The 24,473-nt window shown below is 41.4% G+C and overlaps 1 protein-coding gene across 1 annotated transcript in view; it reads left to right on the top strand.

The window, feature by feature from the left end:
* Positions 1–24,473, top strand: part of SNX25 (sorting nexin 25) — a 134,822-nt gene that overhangs the window by 101,294 nt on the left and 9,055 nt on the right. Inside the window, exons 7-14 of the mRNA XM_018561297.1 lie at positions 6,654–6,835; positions 11,499–11,630; positions 12,032–12,304; positions 12,857–12,872; positions 13,329–13,477; positions 19,353–19,484; positions 21,306–21,446; positions 23,724–23,837. Of these exons, the coding sequence (XP_018416799.1) occupies positions 6,654–6,835; positions 11,499–11,630; positions 12,032–12,304; positions 12,857–12,872; positions 13,329–13,477; positions 19,353–19,484; positions 21,306–21,446; positions 23,724–23,837 (1,139 nt within the window). The remainder of the gene's footprint in view (positions 1–6,653; positions 6,836–11,498; positions 11,631–12,031; positions 12,305–12,856; positions 12,873–13,328; positions 13,478–19,352; positions 19,485–21,305; positions 21,447–23,723; positions 23,838–24,473) is intronic.

Raw genomic sequence — 24,473 nt, 5'->3', positions numbered from 1 at the left:
CTTCTACTTTCACTTTGTCATGTGTCGGGTGGGAATTCTGCCTCCTGTGTTGAATTTAGCTCTAGCTAATTTTATGCTCGAGCAGTGACATCACACCTCCAGCGCAGATGGTGGTCTTTCTCCAATGAGACCCCCCTCAGCATACACACATATTGGTCTTTCCTCCTTATCCTTCTCCCAAAAAACACAATCTTCAGTTTGCCATCTAGTGACTCCTCATTATGCAGTCCACACTCTAATCACAGAGACTGCATATTGAGCTGTGTCCCTTTCCTCCCCACAGACATTTCCCACTGAGCCTGTACACAAAATCTGGAGGTTTAACAGTGAGACTGAAGCTCATATCAGCAGCAGTGTTTGCACTCGCCCTACTGCTTCCGCCCTACAACAGAAGGAAAGTTCTGTAACTGAGAGAGAAGGGAAAGCTGGTTTGCATGTGAAAGTCTATAGTGCAAGATTGTGTGACCACAGATACTGGCTTCCAGTATACAATGTTTTCCAGGCAGTTTTTACACCAGTAGTGCATGTGCATTCACAAATTAATAACCAGTTAGCAGTGTATGTGCATTATCCTCAGTGATCGGCTCCCATAGTATGAGCGGCCCTGCCCCTCTCATTCTCCTATATGGTTACGACCATATTTTTTGGTGTTTTGTGTTGCTAATTTTGAAAAGAGCATTGATCTCATTTTGTGATGATCCACCCTTAATAGTTCACCACGCCTCCACCACCTACACTTAGAAGGGGGATTGTTTTATCTTTGTAGGATTATATATGTAGCAGCTTCCTGTTTGTTCTTTGTGTTTTTACTTTTGATATTTGTCTTTTTTACGCATGAGTCTCCTATTAATAAACAAGCAGAAAACTCTTCGGTTGTTGGTCTGCACATGTCCTTCAAGGGTCAACGTCTCTTTGGAGCTGCATTGGACACCCTCGTCAAGGATGTCACTGGGTGTTTAAGTACTCCTCTAACCCGGCAAAAGAAGCCTAGGCATCAAGCTGAGAAGACTTGCTTCACTCTCTCTGAAGCAGAGAACAGTTCCTTTAGATACTGCCAGGCTTCAAACTCTAAGACCAGACTAGCCCAGAAGTCCAGCTCAGCCTTATACCCTGGGCCTCTAAATCCCCAAAACCTACAGACAAGTTCTCATCAGCAAGGTACGCCCCCATTTTTCTTAGTGAAGGGATGTCTGTTAGCCTTTGTGCGCATTTGGAAATACAGCATCCCAGATGCCTGGGTCGAGGGAAGTAGTTTCCAATGGCTACAAACTAGAGATTCTCCTTTAGCCCCCTCCCCAATTCATGTCTTTCAACCTTCCTGTGTCACTGCACAGGTTAGCCGACCTCCATGCAGCCCTTGCAGGTCTTCAGCATCAGGGGATTATTACTCCAATTCCTGTAGTGGGTAGGTTTCAGAGATTTTACACCAACTGTTTTATGGTTCCCAAACCAAAAGGGGGCATTTGTCCCATCTTGGATTTCAAGGCTTCTGCATGGAATCCACCAAGGCTTTCATAGCTTTGCTCCATCTGGCCTCTGTAGACATCACAGATGCATACTTGCATGTCCCTATTTTTCCAGCACATTATCAATATGGATCCCCAATACTTTCAGTTCATACCTCCTGGCATTCGGCCTCTTTTCCACACCCTGTGTGTTTACTAAAGTTCTAGCCCCTGTGATTGCCTTGCTGCATTTCCAGGGCATTCCCATTGTGGGATATCTGGATGACTTCCTCGTGGGAAATCCTTCATTCTGTTCTCTTAGAGGATCCTCAAATTGATGCCAGTGTGTTAGGCTGGGGAGGAGTCCTAGACACCTTGTTGGTGCTGGGGACTTGGACACTGGATGGGTCGCGTCTTACACCTAACATTCTGTAGTTCCGGGTGATCTGTTGCCCCTGGATCCTGACCAATGGGTAATTTGACGAGGATCCAGTTGGACAACGCCACAGCAGTGATGTGCATTTATCATCGGGGAGGAACCAGAAGTCTTATTGCAGCAAGAGAGGTAGAAAGAGTTAAGTATTTTGTGGAAGTTCACATTCCAGCCTTGTCCGCAATTTACATTCCAGGCATGGACAATTGACAGACTGACTACTTTATCTGACAGAGGCTGGATCCAGATGTTCCCAGACCTGTATCACAAATGGGGAATGTTCAGTGTGGACCTCCTGGCCCCCAAATTCATGGACAGGTTTGGCTCCAAGTGCAGGCAGCACTACACTACAATCCCTGAAATGCCTCCTTCCTCTGGGCTGTGGAGATGGAGAGCACTCTGGTAGTCCTCAGCTCCAGGCTGGCCCAGGCACATGTGGTACTCTGACCTGATCTTCTATCCCAAGGACTGGTTTACAATGCCACTTCACTATCATTGGCTTAAAGGGCATGGCTGTTGAAGCCCAGGTCTTTTTTAATTCTTTATTGACTAAGTACAAAGTCACAACAAACAAGGTGCACAACCATGAAAACCAACATTATAGTGTTACACAGTCTGAGACGCATGTCCCGAGGGGGGCAGTCAAGCCCAGGTTTTGCGATAGATGCCTCTCTGAATTGGTGAGTCCCATGATCCTAAAAGCTAGGAAGTCCACAACCCAAAAGGTCTGCCACCACACATGAAAGACATACTGCGTTTGGTGCAGGAAAAAAAAACTTTAATTCCAGAAAATATTCTGTAGGGCATATGCTGATCTTTTTACAATTGGGTCTGGACCATCAAGGGGCAGATCTCAAGTGCAGTGCAGGCAATCTTGATTCAGAGACCACCTCCCATTCTTTAAAACTCTTGTAAAGTTTGTCTCTCATGTGTCTTTCCCCTGTACCATTACTTGCCTTTCCAAGGGATCCAAATTTGGTTGTTTTGACTTCAGAAAATGCCCTTTGAACCTCTTGGGTGTATTACCCTTTCTACAAGTTGCTTTCCTTGTCACTCCCACCTCTGTGAAGCAAGTGCCTGAACTTTGCCCTTGTCTCGGAAAAAAACCTTTCTGGTGGTGAGGCCTACAGCCTCTTTCCTTTCTAAGGTGGATTAAGCGTTTCGCCTCAACAAGGACAATGTATTTGCATCCCTCTGTCTGGCTTCAGTACATCAGCAGGAGATTTACCTTCATTGTCTTAATGTAGTTCATATTATAAGAGTCTACTTCATAGCCACTGCTTCCATTAGGAAGGATTCTTTGTTATCCCAGATGGTCCCCGCAAAGGGGAACCCTTATTCTGGCTCCCCCATTTCTGATTGGCTCAGACAGATTGTTTAAGCCTTTGGTATTAAGGATCAGGTTCCACCCCTGTCAAAGCACACTCTACTAGATTAGCGAGAGCTTCTTTATCTTTTTGGCATCAGACAACTGTTTTTCCAGATTTGCATGGCTGGTCTTCTGTTCATTTGTTTACTAAATTTTAGTACGTGAATGTTCAGGCCTCATCTGATGCCACATTTAGGTGTAAGGTCCTCCAGGCAGCACTTTGAGCTGCAGGCAGTCCACAGTCTTTCTCTGTTGTTGTTAGTGCGCCTTTTCGTTTTTGTGTGTGTTGTCTAACCTTCAATTGGACTGCTTTTTGATGTCTCAACTTTCTATAGATCGTGTGTCCCTCAGTGGACAAGAAAGAAAACGGGATTTGCTTTGTTTTTAAGGTCTTGCAAAACTGGGGCATGCTGGGAGTGGGAGGTGTTATACCAGGCTGGTCTCTCTTTATTATGCTTTAAAAATTAAGCAGAATTCAACTATTTTGCTGTCAATGTACAGTAGATGTTTATTGTTTTTAATAATATTGAGGTTCATCATGCATTTTCCAATTATTAATAATGGTGTTTTAAATGTTTTGCTTAAGTATAAGGATACCTTTTTAAATAATGAAACAAATTAATAAGGCACATGTAACCAGGATGTTGCCGGAGCTGATTATATGTGAAGATAAATCTTGCTGTGTAGATGTGATTAATTTATGCACCATTGTTTATTTCTGGCATAGTAATGGTAATCCGTATTACTTAAAGGTCAATGCACACTTTCGAGCATGTACTTATAACTTGGTTGTGCCATGGCACTGTCTCTCCATACAGACAAGAATCCAGACTGGCAGCAGCCATTTTTTGCTAGTACTTTGACCAGGAACTATTTGGTTCAATTCAAGGGCAGATAACTAAAACAACACTTGAATTGAGCTCATATAAACATCAGGTAGGCATAAATAGACCAGATCCCTGTATACAATATAGGTATGATGTATATATTATCCTAGGTTGCCATATTTTCCATTATTTATGGAAGGATCTTACATGAGAAAGATGTTTCACGAGTCTGCCAAGCCCTGCATGGTATAGCTAGGGTACATTCTACAAGCTCTACCAGTAGCTCCTGCTCTTATTAGCATTGCCATTTAAGAATGTGTTAGCCAACATGGGTGCATGAGGGCTGTTAGTGCCTGTACAAACTGACTCCCCTCTAGTGTCTGTGACTTTAGACAGTTATATAGGCCTCAAATAACCATTTAAGAATTTTTTGGTTCACTAGTAGAATAACCTGAAACCCATGCTTTTGCCGAGCTGTCACACATGAGCCAAAAATTGGAAGCATTCGGAGGGGTGGGGTTTAAAAGATGGGGTTACCACCTTAAAGGTATTTTACTGGATTGGGTAGTAAGATGAAAAGGTATACTAATGCGAGTAATAAGATATTTAACATTTTAATTTTTGTTACAGGACATGTAGTATTGTTTTGTTGTTGTGTATAGTACAGATACTAAGAAACACTGTAACCCATAACAGTCTGGTATCTGCCTTGGCCTCACACTAATTATAGCACAAATAAAAACCTGTTACATCATTCTACTGCAGGGGTGTGGAATTCCTATGCCCCGACGCCCGAGACATGCAGTGGCGGGCGGGTAGTTTTTCTCTCCATTTAGCCCTGCTTCAGGCAACCAGGGCTAAATGTAGAGGGGGGTCCCGTTTTGTACAGATGATCTTGAGCGGCTGTACATCCACCCAAGATCACTTGTAAGCCGCGCTATTGTCACTCCCCTGCTCCCCCCTCCATGGTCCGTCCCTTCCCGAACACCGCATGCGAATAAATACATGCATAGGGCATTGTGTGTGTGTGCGCTTTGTGCTGCCCCCATTCCACTGTGTGACCTATTGTGTTAGCTGGGCAGCAGCGCACTCTATCACGCACAATGCACATTAAAGGGTAAATTCACTTTCCCAAGTAATTTGGGAAAATGAAATTACCCGCTCATTGAATTTCGCTCACAAATTGCGAGCACTCATTGGTCAGCACGGTCACCTGACAGCACTGATCAATGAGAAGTGCTTCTTAGCACTCCTTAATACAGTTTCGGTTAAAATTATTTTTTGTATCAGGACAAGTAGATTGTCATAAGGGACACGTAGATTTATTGCTTTAGTCCTTGGACAAGTCGTTTTTTGTTTTTATTTCCACGCCCCTGTGCTGTCTGTCTTTTTTTCTATGTTACAGCATTCCACTGTCTTTATTACAACAGTCCCCTGTCTGTTTTCGCTTTTTGTTAATTTGTTAACGAAACATCTAAAGATTACTTTCAGAAAAACAAAATGTTTGATCCCTGCTTCATTATGAACATGAAAGGAAACTTGGATGTTTGAAAGGATGAAAAGTAAGGTTTCCCTGAGCTGATATGTGTGACAGTTTGACAGGAGTAGATAGAGGCTTCCTTCAGAGCCAAAGTGTACATCTTCAGCTTCTCAACCCTTATAGCTGAAGAGAGATACAAGCTAGTACTGAGGCTGTTCAAAAACATCAGATTTTCATGGTGGAGGCGGTTAACTGCAGTAGTTGCTGTAATGAATGATGTCCAGGTCAACACATAAAACATTATTATCTCTTTGAACAGAGGTGTCATGACACACTTTGCCTAAAAAGAAAACTAGATGACTTGAAATGCACTTTTTTATATGATACATTTTGTTCTTAAACCGAAAGCTGATTACTTCAAAAATGCTAGAGAGCTTTATTAATGTTTGCTTGTTAGTCTTCCTTTGGGTTATTGTATACCTGGGGAGGGTAAACTTCTAATAAATACATGCTTGCTTATGATAGGAATACTATTTAATGTGTGTTTTAATCTTTATTTCCTGAGAAATGTTAGTCGATGCTGCTGCGCGGTGAAAGTCATTGGAAGGTCAAGATGACCTTTGCTTGTGTGCAAGCAAAAAAAAAAAAAATCTTTTAGCATCAGATCTTTGGGTATGTATACATAAACAATACACAGAGCTATTCGTTCTGTGCGAATAGAGGGAGGAATGAACGTTAGTAGTATATTTTCTTTTCAAATGTAATATTAGGAAAATACTGCATTTTGGCGCCTAGATGAAACTGGGGAGCATAGGAAATAAATACTTCCCAAGCTCCTTAGCTCCATCTAGTGGCCATAATGCTGTTCATGTGTTTGGGTATCCACACAGGTAATTAACCTGCATTGCTGATATGCTAAAATGATACAGGAGCTGGGTGTTCTTGGGCATCCACCATCTTAATGCGTACGAGTATAATTTAAATTGCTAGTTTTGTGTTAAAAGTGCACTGAATCTGACTTACAAAAGTAAAAGGCTCTCACTTTATGCCTAAACAGTATGCATTATTTTATTTGTTATGTCTTCTTCAGATTCTAAAGGAAAAGAGACTGCAGCAATGAAAGCTGACCTCCTGAGGGCTCGTAATATGAAAAGGTACATCAATCAGCTGACTGTTGCCAAGAAGCAATGTGAGAAGAGAATCAAGCTTCTTGGGGGGCCAGCATATGACCAGCAGGATGATGGGACCTCAGATGATTCAGATTGTCCCCAGAGCCAGAAGGTACTGCCATAATAACACAATCTAAACCCAAAAACAAAAATGTTATATATTTCTGTCTACAAGTGCTTAGATGTGGCGGCTGCTTTTAGGTTTTTTTTTATTTACCTGTGATCCTGCCAGTAACACACTTCCTGTCCTAGGGTGAAAACTAGGGTTGCACAGATACTTTTCGAGTACCAGTGCAGATACTTGGCATTTTCATGAGAACTACAAGGGTTGCAGAGGTTGCAGCTGGGACCAGGCTCTGGCACTCCACCACTGTCCTGAAATCATTAGCCTGTATTGTTTTAGAAAAACTGTCACATGACAATAAACAAAAATGTATCAGTACTCGTACTTGTAAGTACTTGGGCAAGTATCAGTACTCGTACATGCAAAACTGGTATCTGTGCATCCCTTTATTTATATTTATAAAAACAAAATCGTACATTAAAACAGAGATGTACAAATCCCAGGAGCTCCGTGTGCTCCTTACAAATGACAGCTGCCTCCTCATTTTTGAATTTGTCTCTAGTGTAGTCTTGGAGCTCAAAAGTATCGGTACATGTACTCGTACTTGTACCGAGTACTGTACTTGGTATCTGTGCAACCCTAGTGAAAACGCTTATCACTGTGCTGTATTTATGGTTGAGCCTCATTGTCACCCTAGGATAGGAAGTGTGTTAGTATTGAAGAACACATCTCCTTGGCCCCATAAGAAAGGGGGCGGTTTACTGCCTTTTGAGGTTGCAGTTCAGTAGAGTGCATAGGAAGTTAGCTCACCGAATTTCTGGCAATAACAATTTTTTTTTTTGTTAACAGATTTATTGCAATAGTATATGTAACCATATCCTTAATCTTTTTTGTTATTAAATGGCTAAATGGATGTAAAAGCAAGATTTTTAATTATCAGTGAAATCAATAGTCGTAGCCAAAATACTTGCTATGGCTAGGTGCAGTGAGGACTGTGTGGAGCCCCCACATCACTTGTGATGGATTCCTGTGTGCCATACAATACTGCATACCCCATGCACCTTTGGGATTGTAGTGATCCTTTTGGGTTGTAAGAGGGGAAGTTCTGTTCTCTCCGTCACCGCCCTCTGGTCACAAGCTTTTGTCACAGGCAGGAGAGGGGAAAGACCTAGATATATGAAGCAGGCTCCACCCAGTGAAGACTACAGAGGGCTTGTTTTATGACCAGTTGCCTTACATAAGGTAGACAGCAGCAGGGGCTGTATGTAATGGAAGCAAGTGGTCTGGTGCAATGACTTCACTGTCAGTGTTGATTCAAACAGACCTTGCTAAAGGTAAGCCATGGAATGGCTATTGCAGATACAGATTTACCAATTTGCCTGGAGACCAGCTTTAATGGTATGGACACCTTCAGAAATTTAGATGTACGTGGCTTGTGATTATCAAAGCATTTTAGTGTATTATTCCTTGGAGCATAAATTAAAGAAATGAAGTAAAATGATTTTATTAATCTGCATGTCATTTTAGTAGAAAGATGTTCCGTTCTAGAAGTGGTTGTTAAGATGCTATGAAGCCTGTGCACAGTTCACCCTAGAGAATAGACTGTACCAGATGCCACATTCATTTTGTCTAGTACAAAAGGGCACATTGTGAAGTTACAGAAGAGATTTATTTTAGGAAAAGGAGAATTGTGAAATTCTACAGTAAACTATAAATGTGATCTCACAAATTGCGTACCCAGTCTAAACCATTGCAGCCTATGAGAGGGAGGAAAGTCCAACAGCTAGAACTGATGGCATAGCTTTTAACAATGCTGCTTTGTGATTCCAAGCTGCCTTTCTGGGCTCTTGTGTCTTATTGTGATTATAGGTAAAGGCTCATCTTATGCATATTTATTGCTATGAATACAGACAGGGAAATTAAGCTTAACCATGCAGAGGTGTACACACATGTGCTGGCAAAGCAAATACAATTTCTAATAACCTCTAAACTTCTTATCTGTTATTGTGTACATTAGCTTTGAAGGTTTATCCACCAAAAATGATATTTCTATTATGTTAGTTCAGTGGCTGACTGAATCACACGCTAACTTGGTATATTCCTGTGGGATTCCAGTGGATCTGTTATTTCTACCGGTTGTATTCTCTATAATGTGAAATATGTTTAAAGCACATAGAAGTGTAGGACCCTATCATTAAAGCAGCTGTAGGTATGAAACTCAGGAGAGGAAATCTCACTCCTTAATTCCCTAAAGGATGAAGATGGGCAGCTAAAAATAACTTCATCTACCATGAATCAACATTAGCATTAAGTAGAATGGTGCCCTCAGTCAGCAATTATAGAGACCTTGGGGGAATTTATCAAAACTGGAGCAGACAAAATCTGGAGCAGATGTGCATGGCAACCAATCGGCTTCTCTTTTTTATTTTAAATCTTAACTAAACGAACTAAAGAGCGAAGCTGATTGGTTACTATGGGCAAGTGCTCCAGATTTAATCTGCTTCAAGTTTGATAAATCCCCTCCCCTTGTATCTGTGCTCATTCAGTGCTAAGTGACAGGCTCTCTTTAAAGCCTAACTTTTGACCTAGTTATGTTCACCTTCACAGTACTCTTCCACTGCACCTTTCTCCGTCATAGCCACTGCAAAATACCCAGTGTTGGCTGGTGTTGAAGCTCATAGATAGTCATGGCATTATACCCTCCATTATTTGACAGTGTTTAGGCCTAGTGTTTGACAGCTAGCCTCATAGAGGATGTCACATGCTCCTCCATACCCTAAGCACTATGAGGGGAATTTATCAAAACTGGAGCAGACAAAATCTGGAGCAGTTGCCCAGGACAAGCAATCGGCTTCTCTCTTCAGTTCGTTAAGATTTGACAGTGAAAGAGAGAAGCTGATTGGTTGCCCTGCACTGCTGCTCCAGATTTTGTCTGCCCCAGTTTTCATAAATTCCCCTCTATGTATTTTATGGTGGTTTATAATTGCATTCAAATGTGGTCTTTAATGATACCCTGTCACTTTGCCCTAAGTTGGCGAGGTTGCAGGGTCTCCTTAAATGCAATTTTTTTATTAGTTCTTTCGTTCAAATTTGACTTGAGCACGCTGTGTACCCTTTGATTCATGATCCTGAAATTAAGAACCGAAAGCTGCTAATTGGTTTGGCATGTTTAAAAATGAGTTGCTGCCAGGCACGTAGGATCCCCTGAAATCTTGGGTCACTTACTGTATGCAACCCCTGGGTTTCAGTGATGGTAGTGCTAAGAAACAGCACCAAGCATCAGACAGGGTGAAACACCCCTCAACACGCTTTTAACATAGTACATAACATTGTGGAATGATTTGGGGGTGTTTCTCAGAACCTTCATTAAGTCAAAGTTTGCCTTCTGCATGCATCCTGCAGAAACAATTTGCATGTCATATCAACTGACATTTTGTAATCCCTAATTTGCCTTTTAACTCTTATTTTACCAGTTATTTGTGGTAACAGCAGGTTCGGTTCTAGTTCCAAAAGGCTTATAATAAAAATAATGGAGCAAAGAAAGAGGACAGAATTTCCCAATTAAAAAACATTTAACGCAAGCATGAAGCATTAAAAATACTGTGGAAATAGCAAGATATAGTGGGCACCAGGGACGTGCGGTCAGGGGAGGCAGAGCCTCACCTAGTATTATGAAGAAAAAAGGTGCCAGCTTCAAGTCTAAAGCTGACAGCTTTTTCTCCATTCAGATCGGCTTGTTACAGGTTACACAGTACCTGTCATGGACGGAGCGCTGCATGTTAATTACGTAATTAGGTAGGTTACACAGCAGCGGGCTTCCCCACTGCTTCTGTATCCTAACATAGTGAGGCAAGAGCTGTCACAGCCTCTACTCTGTGTTAGAGGCGTGAGCTTTGTGGATGGTTTGGACCAATGGCAAAGCACCATTGGTCCAAGCTGTCCACTCAAAAAAAAGAAGAAAAAAACAGTGAGGACATCGATCTCGATGCCTCACCAGTGACAAGCAAGTGAGTGCCAGGGAGGCTCTTCCCTGTCTCCTCCCTTCCTCCTTCCCACACAGCTTTGTTACCAAGCTGGGGTTGGGGCTTTGGCGGGACGGGGGTGGAGCTTCGCCAGGCTGGGGAATGCCTCACTCAGTATAGAAGGCATGGCACGTCACTGGTGGGCACCCCCAGGGGTCTGAAGATTGGTTGAATTTTACAACTACACGAACTGCACTGCTGGCCAGACTCTTATTATGCTTTGGAAACAATATTCACCTAGCCTGATCTCCACCCACATCTTTTCATTAGTCCACTTTAACGGACAGCATCACAAACAAGTAGTCCTAGAAGCCAGGAGAGTGCTGGGCCACGCTGCCAGGTTCTCACCTCAGGAAGCTCAATTAATGTTTGTATACCAGAGCACAATGGGATTCTGGACACCAAAGGTGCTCAAATGGAAAATGGGCCTATGCATATTTTTCCCTGCTTTAGGTTTGCTTTTAAATGGAATTTGAAGTCCTTTGTGTACTATTAATAATAGACCGTTTTACTTTCGTGACCCAATCCATGTATAAAGTAGTAATTTATAAGCAACAAGAAAATGTACAGATTGGTGATTTAACTCAGAACTTGGTTGTTCTTGTACATTGAATGATCATGCTAAATATTTCATCTAGGGTATTGTGTTGCCCAATTAACTTTAATAACATATATTTTTTTAATTTCAGATTATTCAGTTTGATGAAATCATGGCAAACTCATCATTCCGAGAACATTTTAGAACATACATGGAAAAGATTGATAAAAGAGCGCTTATCAGTTTTTGGGAGTCTGTAGAGTACTTGAAAAATGCAAATAAGGTAAAATAAGCATTTTACTTTAGTTACCTGTGTATTTATTTTTGTATACAGAGAGAGAAATTTGTTGTACACAATTTATCTCAACATGCTTATACTTGGAGAACAATTCTCTTGTTAAATATACAGTATGTCATGATGGGTCGTCTTTTATTATGGTTACTAGAGTAGCCATTTGTTACATTCTAATTTCAAGTGTCCTGTGGATAATGGCTTTAAAAATATGTTTGCCATCTGCAATACCAAGACAACTCTGCACACAAATTTAACCCCTAACCCTATTTTGCTTACCTGCATGTACACCAATAGAAGAAATTTTATCGGAACCCTTCAAGTGCATTCACGTCATATTGTTGGATACTTTGTTTTATAAGCACCAAATAACACATTTCTTTTATCCGCAGTCTGAAATACCTCAATTAGTTGGTGAAATCTACCAGAATTTCTTTGTTGAAAACAAGGAAATACAAATAGAAAAACCGCTTTATAAAGAAATCCAGCAGAGTCTTGTGGGCAACAAAGGAATAGAGGTGTTCAGCAAAGTCCAAGCTGATGTCTATGAGACACTGAAGGACAGGTTCTACCCCTCATTTATGGTCAGTGATCTGTATGACCAGCTGATTCGCCAAGAAGACACATGCTCCTGCTTGTGTGTTACCGATGACAAGGATGAAATCGTGAGTACTATGCACACAGCTGTATATATTGCCTTTGGTTGTACAATATATGTAAACTCTTTTTAGGCAGAGCTAAACCACTAATTCACTTTAGAACATTAATCAGCCATAAACAGCTCAATTATTCCCCCATTGTAATGACATAATGATAACTAATATATGGAGCAGTGAGGAGTGCTTCTGAGCACTGAAAGTGTTTATTGTGCTCACATTTTTAACAGCTCCTGTTTTAAATGCCATATGCTGTTTTACATTTTTATTGGATCTTTTTTATTTATCAGAAACCTTTTGTTTCATCTGATCAGTGGTTATGACTACTAGAAATAGTTTGACCTAGTCCAATTTCTCCAGCCCCTGAACGTCAATACTAGTGCTATAATATAATGAATATTGATTGAGTATATAAGTCTATTCCCCAAGTGGAACGCCAGCCAAAGCCCTTTTTTATTTTCCAATATTGGGGACTAATTTGAAACATCCGGTGTATGTTAATTGCAGTCTTGTCCCCACTGGGGAATTGTCCCTTTACTACTTTTTTGATCACTTACACAGGGAATGAGGGGAAAACGCTCCAACAGATAGCATAAACACCAACCAAATGTACTCTTTTGGTAGAGTGTGGAAGGATGTGAACCTCTTTCAGACTTGTATTGATTCCTCCCACTTGTAAAATTACCTTTATTCTGTGTGTGATAACTGAGACTAGAAGGAAGAGGAAATCTTCCCATCAGGAACACAAACAGTAAATATCTGACAGAGGTTCTCTCCTGTTCCTTGGTTTATCCAAAGCTTTAAAAAAGGGGATGGAGCAAAAAAACATTTAGAACATACATTTTTTTTCTGTTGGCAAATGGACCTTTATACAATTGTTTCATTTAGTAATGCCCATGTTGAAAAGCTGCCTTTGTCATAGGCGTAGGCCTTTGTTATAGTCAAAGCTGTCTTTGTCATAGGACACCATCTGTGCGATAGACTGAAGTCTTCCTGTCTCTCTCTTTTCTGATCCATAATCAGGTGTGTGAAGGTGGGGAAAAGATCCTCGATGAGTGCAGTAGTGGTATTACTGAACAGGCCAGCTATGCTGTCAACAAACTGCAGCAACTGACAGAGAAACTGGAGTACAAGAGACAAGCCCTCAGCTCTATCATCAATGCACCTAAGCCTGACAAAAAGGTACAGCCAAAACACAGGAATTGTAATTATAGACCTTAAAGTAAATTTAAATGCTGGGCGGTTTTTACCTTAATGCATTCTCTGCATTAAGGTAAAAAACGCCCAGTACCTTTTTGACTCCCCTGTCCCCCCACACACTTACCTGTCAGCTCTGCTGGTCACCACCGCCGGTCCCCGAAACAATCGACTGTCCCGAACTTCCTGGTTGTGGGGGGGACACTGATGCCAGAGGAGCCATAGGCTCTGTCTGCCATCAGTCAAACTGTTGGGCGGAGAGGAGGGGCATGGCCTGCCACAGGGGTACGGCCGGGAACCAGCACACACGGGTGCCTCCACAGCAGCCGCTTAGTTGCTGGCGTCACCCCTGCTGGGGGGAGAGAGGATGTGGGGACACACTGGAAAAAGAGGAATTGAAAAATAAAAAAAAACAACAAAGATCTGCAATAAAGAAGGCCTCCCGGTAATAAAAATGTTAACAAAAACAAAAGCTTTAATATCGCTTTAAGCCAAGCAATGCACATACACATGTTCTGTTCCATGCAAGTCGCACTAGTTTCTGAAAGGCAGTGATAGGTGATCTCTCTCGCTTTTCTCTCCACTATTTAGAAAAAAAAAATAGAAAATCATATGAAAATGTCCAACCTGCCCGATTGTTTCTTTATTTCCTTTTTATAAAACACTAACCAACCAATTGTTATTTTTTCATTTATAATCCATTGACAAGTAGACTGTTTTCCCCAGTGAACACTCTATGGACTTTTTATCAATTACTAACAATATTAAAGGAAACCTGAACTGAAAGAAATACTGGGAATACCGCCCTGCTGACTCATGACAGCCAGGCATTTTCAGACAAAAAGGTCTGCAATGGCAGCATTCATATTTTCCCAGGCAAAGATGTCCATGAAGGCTGGAGAATTTTGTTCAGAGAATATGTTGTATTTGATTAGAGTGACTTTCCTTTGCCTTCTGTAAAGAAATGTAAATATCAATGACTATATAAACTAAGCCTGTTTGAACATTCAGTTCAAAAACGAGATCTCATCGTTTTTGCAGCCAGAACAGAAATGTCCGTAATTACGTGGGGAAAATGCAAAGTGAATTAATACTACTTAGTGTCATGGAAACAGCAGGCTTGAGGCCTGCTAATGAAAGCCTAATTAGACATATTTTTGGTAACCATGTTTCCATAGTTATTGATGAACTCTATTTCATAACGGCTTAGAATATTGTATGTATGATGTGTCGTGCCGGAGGATAGTTTAATGCAGCACGTCACTACTGCTTTCCTCCTGGAATCTTTTATCCATCATGTGGGAACCCTTGTGGGAACAAGGGTTTATTTTTTTATAGATTCTATGCTTTGGCTCCAGAAGGTGCACTCTGTTATGTTTGACAATGTACTCAGCACAATGGTGGTTTTGTAGTTTGCTGCAATAAATCATTGAAGTGTATCTAAACCCCGAAACAATTTTTTTTAACATATTGCAGTTTACCAGTCCTTAGATGTGGAGGCTGCATTTGTTTTCTTTTTACAAGCTTTTTTCTTTTGTTTTCATCTGGTGATTGTGCCAGTAACACATTTCCTGTCCTATGATGCCAACACTTACATCTACACTGTATCAGGACAACAGAAACAGGATAGGACTACATGACTCCACCACTCTTCTGTTGTACGTAACAGAGGGGCATGGTTCTGTAATTCTCCGAGCTAGTGGAGAACAAAGTAACTGAAAAGATTCAGCACAAGCAGTGAGCACATGCATTCAACAGCTTACATGATAATTTGTAAAAACAACAGGTATAAAATAGCTATAACAAAACGCTTTTAATAGTGTGTTTAACAGACCGTAAGGGATCAAATAAGGCAAGTTCATTGTTAAGAGTTTACATTGCCTTTAAGGCATAAGGCTGAACAAAACTGCTTCCATTTGGACCGTGGCAGGTATGCCTTTTGTCAGCTGCATTCCCTTGTGATATGAGCAGAATGGTCCCCTAGACTCTTCTGATTACATGAATAACTGTGAACAAGCTGCTGATCACAGCCATTCATTAAAAATCTGACTGACCACTCTGTTGATTGCTTTTAATTGAAGATAGCAAGCATGAATGGCCTGTTTACTATCTCTTCCATTTGTGAATGAACAGGAGGCGTTCTGTACTGAGCACTTCCACTTTAGTGTTAGTAAGTGCCGGCCTGCAGAGGAGAAGGAGATTAAGGTCGTTTAGACCCCTGATATTTCCCCAAAGCCCCCTGACAGTACTGTTAAAAAATACAATAAATAATAAATTCCTTAAAAATCTGACTGACAACTCAAGTGGAAGAGTTCATACGTAATTGAAGAGATATCGCTTCTATTCATTAAGGAACAGGAATCTCTCTGTACTGACCACTTCCTGTTCAGTGTTGGTAGGTGCCAAAGCGCAGAGGGGGAGGAGATTGAGGTCTGTTTATACCCCTGATATTTCCCTAAACCCCTCAACAGTACTGTTAAAAGTATAATAAATTATAATATAATACAAATAAATTTTTTTAAATGGAAAATAAAAAAAAATGCACACAATAAAAGAATACTGTTCCAGAAAGTAAAATAAAATAAGCACTATATTACAAAATATACACACATAGTATAAAAGGGAAAATGTGGCTGGAAGATTGACGACCCTATTAGAGTTTATCTGGTCAAAATTTATACCCCCATTTCCTGCCTAGATTTGTTGGCTGTGTTAGCTGCGCAGTGTGATTCATGGCTTTATTAATAGAAAATGCTTTTCAGCCTACTTATTGTTTAATGATTTATTCATATAAGCCAAGGTAATGTTGTATGATCAGTCCATATCCGCCTATGTTCTGCTATATGATCAGTCCATATCAACCTAGGTATTGCTATATGATCAGTCCATATCAACCTAGTTATTGCTAAATGATCAATCCATATCAGCCAAGGTAATGGTATATGAAACCGCAAAATTACTCATCCACTCACTTGTTATCTCTCATCTTGACTATTGCAACTCCCTCCTCATTGGCCTTCCACTACACAGGCTATCCCCCATTCAGTCTATCATGAATGCAGCTGCTAGACTCATCCACCTGACCAACCGCTAAGTGTCTGCAACCCCTCTCTGTCAATCCCTCCACTGGCTTCCAGTCACCCAAAGGATAAAATTCAAAACATTAGCAACCACTTACAAAGCCATCCACAACTCTGCCCCCTGGCTATATCTCAAAGCTGGTCTCAAATTATCACCCTAACCGTCCCCTCCACTCATCAAAAGACCTTCCGCTTTCCAGCTTCCTCATCAGCTCCTCCCATGCCCGCCTCCAGGACTTTACTAGTCTCTTCCATCCTATGGAACTCTTCACCCCAACCTGTCTGACTATCTCCCACTCTGACTGCCCTTAGGCGATCCCTTAAGACTCATCTCTTCAGGGAAGCCTATCCTGCCTCAAACTAACCACTGAACTATCACTTTCTCAAACAATTCATCTCGACACAGCTACCTCCTCATGTATCACTTGCCCCTCCCTTTTAGATTGTAAGCCCTCACGGGCAGGGCCCTCTTTACTGTCTTGTCTTGAATTGTATTGTGATTGTAATGTCTTCCTTATATTGTAAAGCGCTGCGCAAACTGTTGGTGCTATATAAATCCTATATAATAATAATATCAGCTTAGTTATTTCTATATGATCAATCCATATCAACCTAGGTTTTGATAGCTACCTATCAACTCTGGATTATTAGAAGTGAGTTATGAAACCTAGCAGAACAGCCCTAAAGAAAAATGTCATTTTGTATTGTTATTACCCTGTGTATCAGGTCAATCCAACCTGTAAATGTGAACAATAAATGTATTATGTCTGTAAAATAGGAAGGCAAACCTGTGAAAACACGGATATGAAAACGTTCTGCAAAGACTGCCTTAGCAGTCTATTTCTGTGTGCCATGAGAATTGCTGTACTCCAAGCACCTCTGGTGAAACACATTTTAGCACGTTCAGCATTGTGCTATTTATTTCAAAAACATTTCATTAAATGTCTCACATTTATTAGGAGCAACAAACATTTCTTGATAACATAATGAAATGTGTTGGTACTAAAAAAAAGCAGGAGAGATAAATATAGAATAAAGTAGCTTAAATGGCTGAATAAAATAGAAATGTACATAGCTGCATCAAGGATTATGCTGTTGCTAATGAAAGGATGCTGCAGATGAGGACTCTTCTGTGTAATGCATGGAATGGTTTGAAGTGGGCTTGTGTTTTGGTTTTAAGTGGGTACTCTTTTCAAATGAAGGCAGCCACATAATGGCCACCCTTCTGAACCTAAAAGGGTTAACCAGTGACATATTATATACATGTACTTGTTGCTTTTTAATGCCTTTTTATTACTGCCTTCTTCCAAATCATTTCTCATCTGTACCAAGAAACGAGTTATATGGGTAGACTGCACATAAAGGTTCTGCAACTCTGAGTAACCAGTCATGTTCCAGATTTCTGGAGTTTAAAGTGAAATTATACTCGGCAGTTGAATCCTAAAAATGCATTCAAGTACCTTAACTAATTACAAAAATGTATGTTATTTGTGTATCACTCGGCTGTAGATCCTCAAATCATCTCTGAATTGGTGGCGACACCGTCCTTCCTTCTGGAGGGTGGCTACTTTTGTTCCCCATGGTCCCTGTGTGTGTTGTAAAGTAGTCACCGCTCCAAGCTTGCTCCCATTATGGACTACAATCTCACATTAGTTTACTCATTTGTGTTGAGATTGTAGTCCATCACGGGAGTGAGCTGGTGATTTGAGGATCTATAGCTGAGTGATACACAAATAAGATACATTTTTGTTAATAGTTAAGATACTTGAATGTATTTTTAAGGTTTAACTCCTGAGTGTAGTGTAGTGTCACTTTAACAGTATAGTTCTACCTTATACACAGATGACATGCATAATAAAAAATCATACATTATATATAACTTGGTTATAACACCATAGTATTTAAGAAGCTTACTGATCATGAACTGGATTAGGGAATGGGTGGAAAATATCTCTTGCATACCTTTTTATGAAGACTTTTTTTTAACAGCATAACAAATCACACTTCCTTTTTCCGCTACTGTGCCAAATGTAGAGAGAGAGATCTAGCTATTAAAGTGCAGCTCTAGACAAAACTCTTTGGATAAAGTGGGGAAGGGCTAGACCTTTTTAATGAAGCTTTTATTGCTGTGTCCCTATAGGGGGGGATTAAGCCCTGTATTTGTACCAGTGAGCACTGTCACTGAAACAGAACTAAGGTGGAACTTTCCCCTCTTTGGGGGATTTCTTCTTGCTTTCTGTTGCGTCTCTGGGAGAGGAAGTGAAGGGATGTCTCCCAAACAGCAAAACAATAACCTGACAGGGCTTTTAACCCTTTCCTACTGTATCCAAAACTCAACAATGTGGGCTATATGTACACTTTAATAAATGTGGCAGGCACCATGGCCTATACTGTATAATGAAATCCTTTATTGCATCATCATAAAAGTGTCAACTACAGTCTGGAAGAAGCAAGTAAGATGACTGTTTACATATAGCAGCAGCAGCTCACGACTTGAAAAGAGTTGGAAGAGACCGTAATATCTTGCTGATATATGTAGAGCGCTTACTTGCTTCTGCTGGATTGTTTGTTTCTGTTTTTATGAAGATGCAATAAAGTATTTGAATATAGAGTCCTCCAGTGTGTCACATTAATAGTGAGGCGGCCATAAATGGGTGACTGAGCAGACTTCTCTGATTACACTCGTGAATCTACAAAATAGCTGCTTCCAGGGTTGTTGGTGACTGGTATGTTCTTTTGCAAAGCTTGCATATTATCAAATCTTTGTTTATTCATGTTAGATTGTTTCCAAGCTGAAGGATGAAATAGCTCAAATGGAGAAAGAGCAAAGTGACTTGGACCTTCACATTTCTCGGACAGATCTGTGGTGTGAAAACCTGGGCATGTGGCGCGCACTTATAAACATCAGTGAGGTGAGCTGTGTATTGGGACAAATAATACTACCATCTAAAATCAGGGTGTGAATGACTTTTTTGTCTGTTGAGTGTTGCCCCTGTATGCAATGTACATGTAATTGGTTGTAATAATTTATTCATGGCTCAGGGGCAGCAAGTTCGCCTGTAGGTGGGGTTCCAACATTTTGAGGTAACTGTTCATATGCAAATTCCCTTCTAGAATTACAATGTATGCATTCTGTCATTAAAATACCGATGCAGTTACATGGTAATAATTATAATGTTATTAAAGTGAGTTTTTTTGCAATAGATGTCTCTATGCAGTTGACTTTCATGGGAAACTGCAGATCAGTGCTGCAGCATAGATATATGGTGTACTCGGTTCCTTCACCTAAGCCCTAGGAACAGGGCCGGCCTTAGGCCTTTATCGGATGGCCAGCGCCCAGCGGTGAGGGGGAGAGAAGCCGCCCCCAGGACGAGCTGTGTCAGCCGCACGGCGCCCTTGTTGCCATGGCGCCCTGTGCGGCCGCACTGCTCGCACACCCCTAAGGCCGGCCCTGCCTAGGAATCTTAGAGAAGGTGCATGGTGTACTTTGCTCTTTCCCCTAAACCCTAGAAATGTAAGAGAAGGTATATGGTGTATTTTGTTCTTTCACCTAAACCCTAGGAATGTTAGAGAAGGTATATTGTGTACTTTGCTCTTTCCCCTAAACCCTAGGAATGTTAGAGAAGGTATATGGTGTACTTTGCTATTTCCCCTAAACCCTAGAAATGTAAGAGAAGGTATATAGTGTACTTTGCTCTTTCCCCTAAACCCTAGGAATGTTAGAGAAGGTATATTGTGTACTTTGTTCTTTCACCTAAACCCTAGGAGTATTAGAGATGGTATATGGTGTACTTGGTTCTTTCACCTAAACCCTCGGAATGTTAGAGAAGGTATATGGTGTACTTGGTTATTTCATCTAAGCCCTAGGAGTATTATAGATGGTATATGGTGTACTTGGTTATTTCACCTAAGCCCTAGGAGTATTAGAGAAGGTATATGGTGTACTTGGTTCTTTCATCTAAGCCCCAGGAGTGTCCTAGAATGTATATGGTGTACTCGGTTCCTTCGCCTAAGCCCCTAGGAATCTTAGAGAAGGTATATTGTGTACTTAGTTCTTTCACCTAAGCTCTAGGAATCTTAGAGAAGGTATGTGGTGTACTTCCAGCTAAGCACCAGGACTGTTAAACAGGTCATAAAGGGCCACCCATGGCTGAAATTGGAGGTGTTGGTGGTCCTGTCAGCACCACCAGCCTTGATTTAAAGTTGATTTACAAATCAACAGAGCTAGGTGAAACATTATCAGCCGAACAATGAATGAATCCTATCCGATGCAGTTAATGTTTGGGAGTTCAGGCAGCCGTGGGTGCTGCCTTTGGCTGAATGCAATAGAATGGTAATGTTTAATCAATTCACATCAATAATCTAAGTACAGGCATATGTTTAAATTACATTTGAATTAAGCAAAAGTCAGGAAAAGTGTCTGATGTCTGTATCGCGGTTAAAGGCTTCCATCCTCTGCTCTGCATTAGAAAAATAGATTTTTCATTCTGATAGCTATAATAAACATTTTTTTTTTTAAATTGCAGATTTGCAATCAGGCCTCGTATTATAATATCCTATTTACTTGGAGGAAACTGCCAGCATTGTTCTTTTATTCTTGGTCATGAGTCCTCAAAGTATATTGTGATTGTTATGCCTGATGATACTCGGCGACCTCTGGTACAGACCTCCACAATAATGGGTTGCTATGGTTGCATAAGAAATAAAAAAATAATGAACAACTGTTCTTTCAGGTGTCTGAGGAAAATGGTGAGCAGATGCCATTGTATTTCGTATTGGTCAGTTTGCCAGAGTCTAATGATTCAAATACCAAGAACTGGTCGGTAATGAGGAGGTTAAGCGAATTTCAGAATCTGCACAGGAAGCTCAGTGAGGTAACTATATGCGGAATTATATTTGTATTTGTGCTGCTGAACCCTTCAAATTTATATAGGAAGTTGGGCATTCGATTATTACAGAGAAGTGCACAAATACATAAGGAAAAAAGGAAACACACACACGGTTTGTTTGTTTTTTTCTTCTAGTGTTATTGGCTTTTATTTGTGACCCTTTCTCTAATGCCCATTCTGATCCCCAACTGTTTTGTGATACTTAATCCATTCACTCAGGCAAATTGGGTGGACCATCACAACACATTGCATGACTTCATTTGATTTTGAAATTGCCTTTAAAGCTGAACTCCAGGTAGAAATATTAAAGGCCGTGACACACTGCACGCGAAGCCGTGCAGATCGAAGCAAAGCTATCCGGCACGGAGCTTTGCGTGCAGTGTGTGAGCTGACTGCAGTCAGATGATTGACTGCACCTTCAGCCAATCGGCTCGTCCGTAACAACCAGCCAGCTGTCGCATACCGACGCGCTGGTTTATTCGCGCGAGCCGATTGGCTGAAGTTGGAATTGTTGATCTCGGCACGCTCAGCTCCGCGAGCTCTCGCCAGCTGAGGTGCCCAGGAGAAAATGACATGACACACTGCTCGCAAAGGCAGCGTGCCACCGCTCCGCGCTGCTTTGCCTGCAGTGTGTCACGGCCTTATACTCATGTTGGTCCAGTTTGCCATAACATTCTGACCACTGAGAGGTGAAGTGAATAACATTGATTATTTCACTACAATGGCACCTGCGAGGGGGGTCGGGTTATATTAGGCAGGAAGTGAAGATTTTGTCCCTGAAGTTGATGTGTTCTGAAGCAGAAGAAATGGGCAAGCGTAAGGATTTGAGCGACTTTGACCCAGTCGTCTAGTCATCACAATTTGGCCCTTGTCAGAGCAACTACAAAACTGCAGCTCTTGTGGGATGTTCCCAGTCTGCAATGATCTTGACCTACCAAAAGTGGCCCAATGAAGGAAAACTGGTGAACCGGCGACAGGATCATGGGCCGACAGTACTCGCATCATGTGAATGGCCAGGTGCCTGTACTTCACAAGCCGGCAGAGGCTTTGAGCATTGTTCTTCTGGGAAACCTTGGGTCTTGCCATTCACGTGAATGTTACTTTGACATGTACCACCCGCCTAAACAATAACCAAGTACACCCTTTATGGAAATGGTAATCCCTAATGGCAGTGACCTCTTTTAGTAGAGTAATGCATCCTGCCACAATGCAAAAATTGTTCAAGATTGATTTGAGGAACACAACAACAAGTTTAAGGTGTTGACCTGGCTTCCAAATTCTCCAGATCTTAATTCAATCGGGCATCTGTGGGATGTGCTGGAAAACAAGTCGGATCCATGGAGGCCCTACCTCACAACTTACAGGACTTAAAGGAACTGCTTGGTGCCAGACACCACAACATACCTTCACAGGGTCTAGTGGAGTCCATGCCTTTTTTGCTGGAAAAAGAGGGACCTACTTATTATTGGGTGGTCATAATGTTATGGCTGGTCATGTATATTTTGTTCCTAGAAAGCCCATTGGGATCCTGTAAAACACTGTAGTAGTCGGAGCTACGACAGTGCTTTACAGCGATCTTGAGGGTCCTGTACTGCCATTGTGTTGAACGTCTTCCCCTCTGCTGTGAAAACACAGGCCCTGGCTTGCTCGTCACTGCAGCCATTCAGAGAACACCTAGTGTTTTTATCAATGAATACTAGACTTCCTCTGATTGGATGAGGGTTGGTGACTTCATGATTTGCCCCTCATCCAACCTAAGAACGGCTAATATTGATAAAAATTCTAGGCATTCACTGAATGCCCGATGTGCCGAGCAAGCAACCCTCTGTGTGTTCACAGCAGAGGGGAAGTGGCTTAGCACAGCGACTGTACAGGACCCAGCAGATTTTTGTAAAGCACACAAGTAATAGTGCCGACTTCTACTGTGTTATACAGAATCCCTGTAGCCTTTCCAGGCATAAAATATGCTAACTTACATTGAGCCAGGCTGGACCATTGTAACTACATAAATGTTTATATCTGGAGTTCAGCTTTAATTAAAGTACAGTATGCGATCGACCGTATTAGTGAGACACTCGGTTAGTTGAATACAGTATATCAACATATATCAAAAAGTGTTTTCATCTATCTGTCAAGTCAAGGATACCTGTATAACTTCTGAATGGGAACCTAATGGCATCATAAACAGGATGAAATCACTGTGTTTCTGAATATCATTTTTTACTGAAAAAATAACTTAGTTCCTTTTCTTTGGTCATTCAGTGTTTCCCTTCATTGAAGAAGGTACAGTTGCCTTCAATCAGTAAGCTTCCTTTCAAGTCTGTAGACCAGAAATTTCTGGAGAAGTCAAAAGCACAGTTAAATAATTTCTTGCAGGTAAGTTCCTTATCGTTTTAACAACTTTCCCACAGCTACTTTGCTGGTTTACTGTAGTTAATACTACAAATTGTCATGGCTACATCATTCAGTGTGTGTGTGTGTATTATAATTAATTTTTTTATTGTCCTATTGATATATGGTAATTAGTTGTTGTATGTGTACCGTGTTTCCCCGAAAATAAGACCTACCCCGAAAGTAAGACCTAGCACTATCTTTAAAGATTCCTGTAATATAAGACCTACCGCGAAAATAAGACCTAGTTTGGTGGTACGTTAGCATGTACTTTACCGCACTGTTAACTGCCTGCACCCCTGGCAGGGCCGTAGGAAGGGCGAGGCGAGGAGGGGGCACAGCCAGGGCCCTGGTATTCTGTCATTTGGGGGTGGGGGCGCCCCAGATAGCAAACAGAGTACACGGCGGGGACTGACCGCAGCTCCCGCATGCCGCCCGTGTCCTGAAATCAGCAGACACCTGTCTGCCCCGTCTTTTGCTTAGAGAGCTGCCGCCGGGCAGAAAACTACATTTCCCAGCAGGCAGCGGCACAGTGCGGCATGGCCAGTGGGGTCAGAGTGTGGTGACTGAGCCTCAGTCACTGAGGGAACTTCTGTCATTAAAACATTTTAGAAAAAATAA

The sequence above is a fragment of the Nanorana parkeri genome, unplaced genomic scaffold (assembly GCF_000935625.1).
Source record: "Nanorana parkeri isolate BGI_ZX_2015 unplaced genomic scaffold, ASM93562v1 scaffold513, whole genome shotgun sequence".
NCBI classification, from domain to species: Eukaryota; Metazoa; Chordata; class Amphibia; order Anura; family Dicroglossidae; genus Nanorana; species Nanorana parkeri.
The sequence above is the reverse complement of the archived record's forward strand: the minus strand, read 5'-3'. Positions and strand labels throughout refer to the sequence as shown.